This window comes from Nematolebias whitei, chromosome 4 (genome assembly GCF_014905685.2).
Source record: "Nematolebias whitei isolate Nwh7 chromosome 4, NemWhi1, whole genome shotgun sequence".
In the NCBI taxonomy this organism is placed as follows: domain Eukaryota; kingdom Metazoa; phylum Chordata; class Actinopteri; order Cyprinodontiformes; family Rivulidae; genus Nematolebias; species Nematolebias whitei.
This window is the reverse complement of record NC_056501.1, coordinates 49,971,794-49,984,053: the sequence shown is the minus strand read 5'-3', so window position 1 is coordinate 49,984,053 and position 12,260 is coordinate 49,971,794. Positions and strand designations below refer to the sequence as shown.

The window sequence follows — 12,260 nt, the reverse complement described above, 5'->3', positions numbered from 1 at the left end:
TCTATTTATCATCCTCAGTCATTTGGGACAACATTGGATCATTCATAGATCCTCACTGAACTTCTGGACTGAGTTTGCTGCTCTGAAAGTAAAGGGGCCCGATAATATTGCACGCCCCACTTTTCAGTTTTTTATTTGTTAAAAAGTTTGACACATCCAATAAATTTCGTTCCACTTCACGATTGTGTCCCACTTGTTGATGATTCTTCACAAAAAAATTAAATTTTATATCTTTATGTTTGAAGCCTGAAATGTGGCAAAAGGTTGAAAAGTTCAAGGGGGGCAAATACCCAGGTTGCTCTGATAGTGGCCTTCAGCTCTTCTGAATTGTTGGCTCTGGTGTATCACATCTTCCTCTTCACAATACTCCATACATTTTCTATGGAGTTAAGGTCAGGCAAGTTTGCTGACAAATTAAGAACAGGGATACCATGGTCCTTAAACCAGGTACTGGTAGCTTTGGCACTGTGTGCAGGTGCCAAGTCCTGTTGGAAAATGACATCTGCATCTCCTTAAAGTTGGTCAGCAGCTGTCAAGTCATGATTGTGTAGCTACAGAACTAGACTGAGACCATTTAAAGGCCTTTGCAGGTGTTTTGAGTTAATTAGCAGATTAGACTGTGGCACCAGGTGTCTTCAATACTTTGAACCTTTTCACAATATTCTAATTTTCTGAGAGACTGAATTTGGGGTTTTCATTAGTTGTCGGTTATAATCATCAACAATAAAAGAAATAAACATTTGAAATATATCAGTCTGTGTGTAATGAATGGATATACCGTATTTTCCGACATATGAGTCGCACCTTTTTGCCTAATTTGCATACCCTGCGACTTATGAATTTTCCCCCATATTTTTAACCCAATTTTTGACTGAGATATGACCATTCATTCTGACAAGAGCACTGCCTTTTTTGGCCACTAGAGGCGCTAGAGCTAGGCCTTTGACAACATTCATTCTGACATGAACCCAATTAAAAAAGAAGTGAAATATTTAGGAATTAATATTTCAAAAGATAAAAAATTAATTGAAGCCTCCAACATAGAAACTAAAATCCAGAGTAATAAAGTTATTCTCAACATTTGGCTCCAAAGAGATTTATCTTTTTTTGGACGTGTTCTACTCAGTAAAATAGAAAATTTATCTCTGCTTATTTACCCAGCTTATTCATTGCCCATATCTGATTAAATGATAAAGAAAATAAATCAGGACAATTTTACTTTCATTTGGAGAAACAGATGCCATTATATTAGAAGAGCTGATGTAAATCTTTAGAGGAAGGGGGGTTAAATATGATTAATGAGAAATTCAACCCTTATACCCCCCCCCCATACCAAGCTTATGTGTCAAACAGCAGTTCAGATTACCCACCCTTTTTGGAGCCCTTGGAGGGGGTACTGGAGAGTGCGCCTCCTGGGGACTCCCTTGTTCTACTGGGGGACTTCAACGCTCATGTGGGCAATGACAGTGAGACCTGGAGGGGTGTGGTTGGGAGGAATGCCCCCCCCTGATCTGAACCTGAGTGGTGTTCTGTTATTTGACTTCTGTGCTCGTCATGGACAATCCATGGCAAACACCATGTTCAATAATAAGGGTGTCCATATGTGCTATTGTCACAAGGACACCCTAGGCCGCAGTTCAATGATCGACTTTGATGTTGTCTCATCTGATCTGGGGCCGCATGTCTTGGACACTCAGGTGAAGAGAGGGGCAGAGCTGTCCACTGACCACTACCTGGTGGTGAGTTGGCTCCCATGGTGGAGGAAGATGCCGGTCAGACCTGGCAGACCCAAACATATTGTGATGGTCTGCTGGGAACATCTGGCAGAGTCTCCCGTGAGACGGAGCTTTAACTCCCACCTCCGAGAGAGCTTCAAACACGTTCCGGGGGAGGCAGGGGACACCGATACAGAGTGGGCCATGTTCCGTGCCTCTATTGTCGAGGTGGCTTATCGGAGCTGTGGCCACATGGTTGTTGGTGCCTGTTGCAGCGGTAACCCTCAAACCCGGTGGTGGACACCAGCGGTGAGGGATGCTGTCAGGCTGAAGAAGGAGTCCTATCAGGCCTTTTTGGCCTGTGAGACCCCAGAAGCAGCTGATGGGTACCGACAGTACAAGCGGCATGCGGCTCGAGTGGCTGTTGAGGAAAAACTCGGACATGGGAGGAGTTCGAAGAGGCCATGGAAAATGACTTCCGTACGGCTTCAAGGCGATTCTGGTCCACCATCCGGTGTCACGGGGGGAAAGAGGTATGCCACCAACACTATTTATAGTGGAGGTGGTGTGCTGTTGACCTCAACTCGGGATGTCGTGGGTCGGTGGGCAGAATACTTCAAAGACCTCCTCAATCCCACTGGCATGTCTTCCACTGAGGAAGCGGAACCTGGGGACTTTGGGTCGGGCCCTCCAATCTCTGGTGCTGAGGTCACCGAGGTGGTTAAAAAGCTCCTCAGTGGCAGGGCCCCAGGGGTGTATGATTATTTGCCCGGAGTTCCTTAAGGCTCTAGATGTTGTGAGGTTGTGTTGGCTTACACAACTCTGCAATATTGCGTGGACATCTGGGGCAGTTCCCCTGGATTGGCAAACTGGGGTGGTGGTCCCCCCTATTCAAAAAGAGGGACCGTAGAGTGTGTTCCCACTACAGGGGGATCACGCTCTTAAGCCTCCCTGGTAAGGTCTATTTGGGGGTTCAGTAAAGGAGGATCCGTCGCGACAGTCGAACCTTGGATTCAGGAGGAGCAGTGCTGTTTTCGACAATAAACAACTGTGTCATCAACATAGAAGTGTAAGGATGCTGTGACCTATATTACCTATGTAGATTGTAAAGAGGGTAGGTCCTAAGACTCAGCCTTGTGGTACACCATTGTTGACTTAAATAACTGGAGGAATTTTTTTTTCATTTAACCTTTATTTTTACAGGCAGTATCATTTAGTCACAAGAACTCATTTTCAAACGAGACCTGTTAAGGGAGCACATGGTGGGGGTTAAGGGCAGTGCTCAGGGGCCCAGAGTGGGGCGAATGAGGGTGTAGGCAGGTGTTTCACCTTTTCCACCCACATTATTTTCATGTTGACAGTACCGGGAGTTGAATCTGCGACTTTCCGATCACAGGCCCATCTTCTAACCTCTGCGTCACCACTCCCCCATAAATACCATTATGTTGAACACATTGCCTCTGATCTGAATGATAGTTAGAGAACCAACCAATGGTGTGATCTGAGAAACCAATTCCTGAGAGTTTATGACACAAGATGTCATGGTCCACAGTGTCAAAAGCTTTAGACGGGTCTAAGAAAAGTGCAGCACAATAATCCTTAGTATCCAATACTTCAACAATGATTAACACTTAAAAACAATTATTTGTTTGCTCGAAATTATATTAAATGTGCGTCTCAATCTAACATTTGCTTAATAAATGCACTATGATGGTCAAATCAGTTGTATTTCAAAACCTGATATGCGGAAGTAAACGCATACGTGCGACAAGTTGCTGTGAAAATGTAACAAGATAAACGCCTCAAAACAATTATTTGTTTGCTCAAAATTATATTAAATGTGTGCATCAATTTAACGTTTGCTTAATAAATGCACTTTGATGGTCAAACCAGCTGTATATCAAAACCAGATACGCAGAAGGAAACGCGTGCACGCGACGAGTCACTGTACAAATTTAGCAAGATAAACACCTAATTATTTTAATTGTTGTTTGCTCGAAATTATAGAAAGGTGTGTCTCAGTGTAACGTTTTGCTTAATAAATGCACTTCAATGGTCAAATCAGCTGTATTTCAAAAATAGTTTTGCTGCCTCTGTGCTCCGTGAATGCGCAGAGGGAGAAAAAAAATCAAGGAGGAATGCGGCTCGTTTCTCTGAAATTTAACAAGAAAAGCACCTAAACAATTATTTGTTTGCTCGAAATTATAGCAAAGTTGTGTCTCAGTCTAACATTTGCTTAATAAATGCACTTCAATGGTCAAATTAGCTGCATTTCGCCGGGGCGGTGCAGCTGTTTTGATGGTTCCAAACAATGAGCAGATTGAAGGTGGGGAAATTATGGCAGGCCGATTGAGTCATTAATAGCGGGTGAAGATTCTCAGTCATCCAGGACATGGTAAATTCAAACAAGTTCAAGAAAAAAAACAATTAAGTATAAAGTATAATAAATAAAGTCCAATTGTTTTTGTCTTGGGGCAGCACGGTGGCGCAACTGGTAGAGCTGCTGCCTCTCAGCGAGCAGGTCCCTGGTTCAAACCCCGGTCCAGGGGCCTTTCTGGGTGGAGTTTGCATGTTCTCTCCGTGCATGCGTGGGTTTTCTCCGGGTACTCCGGTTTCCTCCCACAGCCCGAAAACATGCATGTTAGGCTGATTGGTAACTCTAAATTGTCCCTAGGTGTGAGTGAGAAAGTGAATGGTTGTTTGTCTCATTTGTCTCTATGTGTCCCTGTGATGGACTTGCGACCCGTCCAGGGTGTACCCCGCCCCTAGCACAGTGATTGCTGGACATGGGCACCGGCGACCCCCGTGACCCGAAATGGAATAAGCGGGTAAAGAAAATGGATGGATGGATGTTTTTGTCTTGAACTTTTTTGAATTGTCATTATAGTCACGTTTACCTATTACATAATACAACAGTATGCCATATAACTATTACTACTCTGCTGCCATTAAGTGGCTGAAAGTGGTACTGCTCTTTTTTTCTTTCCAGGCAGAATGAACGAAAACGGTCATTTTCTCAGCCAAAAAATGTTTTATAAATATGGGAAAAAAATCCATAAAATGTTGCTTCGGTCTGTAAGTCACAGGGAATGTAAATTATGCAAAAAAAACCCCTGCAACTTATAGGCCGAAAAATACGGTAATAAACATGAGGGTTATGACGGGTCCCTGAAACTTTGTCTCCCCTGTAAGGGTCCCTGAACCAAAAAAGTTTGAGAACCCCTACGTTATAGTACCGGTACTTAAACTTAGAACAGTATAAAAATGAATATGCTCATTTAAAACTTACATCTGTCGTAGATCTTCAGGCACATCCAGTCTGATCTTAATGAAGGTGTTTTTAGTAGCTGGTTTATTTGGATTGACTGGCCGTAACCTCTCCAGTGTCACAATTTCATTTAATGTGGCATCACATGCAGCATACTCTATTACGTAAAACTAGAAACACAAGAAAATCAGGTTAAAATACTCCAACTGTAAAATATTAAACAAGAATGATAATAAAAACAGTAGCAATCAATACATGTCAGTACATGTCATAAAAATATTGAGAGGAAACATTTTTGTAAAAAGTGTAGGTAGAATTATAGCTTTCTGTTAAAATAGAAAGTTTGTTTTAGTCTACAGCCACTGAAATTCATGGAGTTCCTCAAGTATCCATCTTGAAGCAATTTTTATCGACAATGTGCATACAGCAGTCCCTCGTTTATCATGGGGAATCCATACCCCGAAGCCCCGCGATAAGTGAAAAACCGCATGTTTCTAAAAACTCTTTAATTTCTAGAAGAGCACAGAATGTCATAATTTCAGCTCCCTGCCTTGTCTGCTATTTGCCACCTGCAAGCGTTCTTGGCCACGCCCACTTCAGCGCTGTGCATGAAGAACAGATGATCAGCTGCAGCAGGAAACTTATCCTGCAGTATGGGCTGCACAAACGTGCAGCAGGTGCTAAATAATTTAAAACAGCTTATTTTAAATAAAAATTCCATGCTGATCGTGCAGCTCATCGATTAATCAGTCAAGTGTGTGTCATGACCAACCTTATTTTGAAAAATCGTGACAGAGCGAGTCCACGATAAACAAACCGTGACGTAGCGAGGGACTACTGTACTCATGAGCCATGTACTGTGCACGTACACGTGCTGGTCATAAAATTAGAATATCATGAAAACGTTGATTTATTTCAGTAATTCCATTAAAAAAGTGACACTTGTATATTATATTCATTCATTACACACAGACTGATATATTTCAAATGTTTATTTCTTTTAATGTTGATTATAACTGACAACTAATGAAAATCCCAAATTCAGGATGTCAGAAAATTAGAATAATACTTAAGACCAATTAAAAATGGTATTTTTAGAAATGCTGGCCAACTTTAAATTATGAACATGAAAAGTATGAGCATGTACAGCACTCAATACTAAGTTGGGGCTCCTTTTGCCAGGATTATTGCATCAATGCAGTGTGGCAATGAGTCGATCAGTCTGTGTCTCTGCTCAGGTGTTACGAGAGCCCAGGTTGCGATAGTGGCCTTCAGCTCTTCTGAATTGTTGGGTCTGGTGTATTGCATCTTCCTCTTCACAATACTCCATACATTTTCTATGGGGTTAAGGTTGGGTGAGTTTGCTGGCCAATTAAGAACAGGGATACCATGGTCTTTAAACCAGGTACTGGTAGCTTTGGCACTGTGTGCAGGTGCCAAGTCCTGTTGGAAAATGAAATCTGCATCTCCATAAAGTTGGTCAGCAGCAGTAAGCATGAAATACTCTAAAACTTCCTGGCAGACAGCTGCATTGACCTGGGACCTCAGAAAACACAGTGGACCAACACCAGCATATATCATGGCACCCTAAACCATCACTAATTGTGGAAACTTGACACTGGACCTAAACAACATGGATTCTGTGCCTCTCCTCTCTTCCTCCAGACTCTGGAACCTTGAATTTGAAGGAAATTACTTGGCTTTTATAAGAACACAGTGTGCTTGGCTTTTGCTTACAAGCCTAGATAAGGAAAACAATATGCACTCACTTTATGGTTTTATGTTTGGTCAACATTTTACTCAGAACCGCTCAAAAGTAGTTTAAAACTGGTCCAACCAAAACAGGAGTGCATGGGAGGGTCCGATACTCAAGGCAGAAGAGGGCAGGAAGGTGGTAACTAGTTCAACCAATACAAGAAGAACCCCTCCCTCAATGTTAATAGTTTCAACCAATTGGAATAGAATACACCCCAGAAAGAAGTATGACTAGGATAGCTTTATAATCCACTGCACGTGCTTACAGCTTCAGACAATTTGGGGTTTTCAGCTCGCTAGAATCCAGGTGACGTACTCATTTGATTGTCTCCCAAATGCATTTGGTTTTGATATTGTACATGTACTCTTTTAATGGTGTGAAAATGTGTTAAACTGAAGGTTAAGTCTCCTGAAGGTACCTCCTTGATCAACGACTCAGTAGGGTGAAGTTACCCCAACAATTTCTAAAGGAAATGCAAAATTTACTTTCACCAGAGAACATAACTTTGGACCACTCAGCAGCAATCCCAGACGAGATGCTTCTGATGCTGTCTCTTGTTCAAGAGTGGCTTGATGCAAGGAATGCAACAGCTGAAACCCATGTCTTGCATATGTCTGAGGTGGCTGTGGATGAATGGTTAGAACAGTTGTCCTCCAATGCAAGTGTTGGGGGTTCAAATCCACCAAGCTAAAGTGTCCTTGGACAAAACACTGAACCTCTCATTGCCTCCGATGGTGTATGAATGTGATCTAAAGCACTGATTAGTCTCTTTATAATGATTTGTTCAATTAGCTTTGTAGCGATCTAGTAGAGTGCTGCATGAATGGGTAAATGAGGCACAGATTGTAGTGTAAAGTGCTTTGAGTGTCTTGATAAGATAGAAAGGCACTATATAAGTGCAGTCCACTTACCATATGTCTGAGCGTGGTGGTTCTTGAAGCACTGACTCCAGATGTAGTCTACTCTTTTTGAATCTCCCCCACTTTTTGGAATTGGTTTTGTTTCACAATCCTCTCCAGGGTGCGGTTAACCTATTGTCTATACACGTTCTACCACAGCTGTTCCTTCCCTTTGTAGTGAACTAGGCCTACGACCAAAACCTGCCTCTGAAGACCTTCATGGGACAGGAACTGTTATTTCATTGATTTGAATCCAGAAATACAAATTAGCTCATCCAGAGACTGTCTAATTGTATCCTGAAGTAATCAATTGAAAGAACACTCTTCTTTTTATATTATCATTACTATTTTACAATATCTTGATAAATTAAAAGTGTGTTTAGTTCATACCATTTCTAAATGTTGAACCACTCATTTTAAATAAACTGTGAAACAGTATTAATGATTATTTTTTTAATCCTCGTTTAAATTAGAAATCAAGTTAAATGTCTATTTACAAAGTAATTATGCATTTTGATCTTCTGTCTGAATGAGAAGTAGTGATGTCGGTCAAAAGTCAGAGACAGTCAGAAAGAAGATATTAGAACAAAGTGTATTGTTTTTAAACCTAGCAGACAGTAAAAAGAGCAACTGGCACCTGCAAAGTTTCTCACTTCCTCAAAACATTTCCCTGTCTGCACTAAACGTTCCTAAACATTCTTGCACTCTCTGTGACTTTTAATAACCCTCTGACATCATTAGAACCACCCCCTGTTGGTTGTTTCAACCAATCAGGAAGTCCTGAAGTGACCGGAAGTGAGAACTCTTTAAAAGTCCATACTTCCTGGAACTTCTAGTCTTCAAGTCTGTCTTCTAGTCGAGTTGGGGTCTGGTGAGTCTTCTGAATCTTTGATGGAGTCTTCCACTCCTGAGTGGAAACTCTGCCGGACTGACAGCTTGCTGTGTATCCACGTGTTTGTTGAACGGAGTAAACGACATGACTTCTGACGATGGCCAGCCGCTCTTACCGGAGACGCTGGAAGGTAGCGTTGAAATGGACCCAACACCGGAGCTGAGTTTTCTTCTGCAAAGGTAACGAGTCGTGACGCGCCAAGTGTACCGAAGGTTTGAGCTAGTGTTGAAAGGAGCGTGCCATCCTGGTCCGAACAGACACCCCCTTTTCCCATCTTTTCTCTTCATCCCTTCCTTTAAAACTCTTCTATTTTGCCAGTAATCTAAATGCCTTCAGAAATGTCTTGTTGTCTTATTAGTAAAGCGTGCCAAGTTTTATTAATCAGAAACAGATCAGCTAATCACGTGTACATGTTTTGATGTTAAATTTTGATTCTGTTCAATAAATGACCACATTTATTCTGATGGGTCAAAGGAAATTAACGTCTCGTGTCACTGATTTAAACAATCATCACAGTTATCTCGTCACATGGCAGAAATTTAACTCGAAAGAGAGAGAATCCGTTATATTTAAATAATTAGTAGTGAAGGTGCAGCAAAGCTGGCTCTGACACCACTACATCTTCACCTCTCTGTCTGTGTGCTTGGACACAGAGCTCTGTGAACAGCCAGCCTCTTTAGCAATGACCTTTTGTCCTCCTTGTGCAAGGTGTCAATGTTCGTCTTTTGGACAACTGTCAAGTCAGCAGTCTTCCCCATGATTGTGTAGCCTACATAACTAGACTGAGACCATTTAAAGGCCTTTGCAGGTGTTTTGAGTTAATTTGCAGGATTAGAGTGGCACAAGGTGTCTTCAATATGGAACCTTTTCACAATATTCTAATTTTCTGAGACTGAATTTGGGGCTTTCATTAGTTGTCAGTTATAAACATCATCATTAAAAGAAATAAACCTTTGAAATATATGAGTTTGTGTGTAATGAATGAATATAATATACAAGTTTCACTTTTGGAATGGAATTATTGAAAGAAATCAACTTTTTCATGATATTCTAATTTTATGACCAGCAACTGTACATGTCAATTTATTGTTAGTGAATTCACAACCTCTCTTTAAATAAGAAGCTGTATGCGTCACTTCAAATACATTTGGATGTAGGTGGTGTGCTGTAGCAAAGCTTTGAACCAAACTAAGTAGTTCATAAAAAGTTGCAAACAACATATGACAACAAAAACTATTTTTGGTTTTAACGATATTAAAATAGATAGAAAAAAAAATCAGCTTGTCAAGGCAAGCTAGGACCCAGAAGTCAACCTAATGAACATCACAGGACAGTAACAAGCTTATTGATATCTCAAAAGGTAGCTTCGGGTGTCACCAATCCAACACTTCACATGCAGACCAGACTCCTCCTCAGGTGCTTCATAACCAATAACTAACTTGGTGTTGTAAAAGTTTATCTCCCTCCCTCCCTCTCCCTCTCTCTCTCTCTCTCTCTCTCTCTCTCTAGACACACACATATAGAGTAGACCCTCGTTTAATCACGATAGATCCATACCCTGAAGTCCTATGACAAGTGAAAAACCGCAAAGTAGGAACAGTAGTACAAGTAGCAAGTAGTAGTTTATTTTAATTTACACTGCTCATAAAAATAAAGGGAACATTAAAATAACACATCCTAGACCTCAATTAATTAAATATTCTCATTGACAAACTTTATTGCTGGCACAGTGGAATTGATTGATAAGAAAATAACACAAAAATATCAATGTAAATTAAAATTATTACACCATGGAGATCTGGAATTGGATTCATACTCATTATGAAAGTGGAAAATAACATGACAGGCTGATTCAACGTCAGTGAATATTCCTCAGGACAAGTCTAAATGAGGCTCAGTAGAGTGTGTGGCCTCAATGTGCCTGTACAACCTCCCAGCAATGCCTGGGAAAGGTCCTGATGAGAGGGTGGGTGTTCTCCTAAGGGATATATTCCTAGACCTGGATTAGAGCATCAGTTAGCTTCTGAACAGTCTGTGGTACAATGTGGCCTTGGTGGACTGAACGAAACATGATGTCCCAGATGTGCTCAACTAGACTCAGGTCTGGGGAATGGGCAGGCCAGTCCATAACATCAATGCCCTCATCATGCAGGAACTGCTGACACACTTCAGCCACGTGAGGCCTAGCATTGTCATGCATAAGAAGGAACCCAGGGCCCACTGCACCAGCATATGGTCTCAATGGTTCTGAGGATCTTATCCCAGTACCTTATGGCAGTCAGGGCACCTCTGGCTAACACATGGAGGGCTGTGAGGCCATCCAACAAAATGCCTCCAATCACCATGACACAACCACCAAACCTGTCAGGCTGGACGACGTTACAGGCAGCATAATGTTCTCCACAGTGTCTCCAGACTCTGTCAAGTCTGTCACATGTGCTCACTGTGAACCTACTTTCATCCGTGAAGAGCACAGGGCGCTAATGGCGAATCTGCCAATTTTGGTGTTCCCTAGCAAACGGCTATCGTCCTGCATGGTGTTGTGCTGAAAGCACAGGCACTATATGTGGACGTCGGGCCCTCATACCACCCTCATGGAGTCGGTTTCTGACACCTTGAGTGGAAAAATGCACATTAGTGGGCTGCTGGAGGTATATATATATATATATATATATATATATATATATATATATATATATAGTGCCATGCAAAAGTATTCAGCCCCCTTGAACTTTTCAACTTTTTGCCACATTTCAGGCTTCAAACATAAATATAAAAAATTTAAATTTTTTGTGAAGAATCAACAACAAGTGGGACACAATCGTAAAGTGGAATGAAATTTATTGGATGTGTCAAACTTTTTTAACAAATAAACTGAAAAGTGGGGCGTGCAATATTATTCGGCCCCCTTGCGTTAATACTTTGTAGCGATGCCTTTTGCTGCAGTTCCAGCTGCAAGTCTCTTGGGGTTTGTCTCTGTCAGTTTTGCAAAACAGCTGGAGCTCAGTGAGGTTGGATGGAGAGTGTTTGTGAACAGCAGTCTTCAGCTCTTTCCACAGATTCTGGATTGGATTCAAGTCTGGACTTTGACTTGTCCATTCCAACACCTGGATACATTTATTTGTGAACCATTCCATTGTAGATGTGTCTTTATGTTTTGGATCATTGTCTTGTTGGAAGATAAATCTCCGTCCCAGTCTCAGGTCTCTTGCAGACTCAAACAGGTTTTCTTCCAGAATGGTCCTGTATTTGGCCCCATCCATCTTCCCATCAATTCTGACCATCTTCCCTGTCCCTGCTGATGAAAAGCAGGCCCAAACCATGATGCTGCCACCACCATGTTTGACAGTGGGGATGGTGTGTTCAGGGTGATGAGCTGTGTTGCTTTTACGCCAAACATATTGTTTTACATTGTGTCCAAACAGTTGGATTTTGGTTTCCTGTGACCAGAGCACCTTCTTCCACATGTTTGGTGTCTCCCAGGTGACAAACTTTAAACAACACTTTTTATGGATATCTTTGAGAAATGGCTTTCTTCTTGCCACTCTTCCATAAAGGCCAGATTTGTGCAGTGTACGACTGATTGTTGTCCTATGGACAGACTCTCCCACCTCAGCTGTAGATCTCTGCAGTTCATCCAGAGTGATCATGGGCCTCTTGGCTGCATCTCTGATCAGTCTTCTCCTTGTTCCAGATGAAAGTTTAGAGGGACGGCCGGGTCTTGGTAGAT

At 41.7% G+C, this 12,260-nt stretch overlaps 2 protein-coding genes across 2 annotated transcripts in view; both read right to left on the bottom strand.

Annotated features, from left to right (window-relative positions):
* Positions 1-12,260, bottom strand: part of fmr1 (FMRP translational regulator 1) — a 124,861-nt gene that overhangs the window by 42,050 nt on the left and 70,551 nt on the right. Inside the window, exon 5 of the mRNA XM_037675427.1 lies at positions 5,005-5,153. Coding sequence (XP_037531355.1) covers positions 5,005-5,153 — 149 coding nt within the window. The remainder of the gene's footprint in view (positions 1-5,004; positions 5,154-12,260) is intronic.
* mmgt1 (membrane magnesium transporter 1) overlaps positions 1-12,260 on the bottom strand; it is a 144,615-nt gene that overhangs the window by 92,635 nt on the left and 39,720 nt on the right. The gene's annotated exons all lie outside the window — the stretch shown is intronic.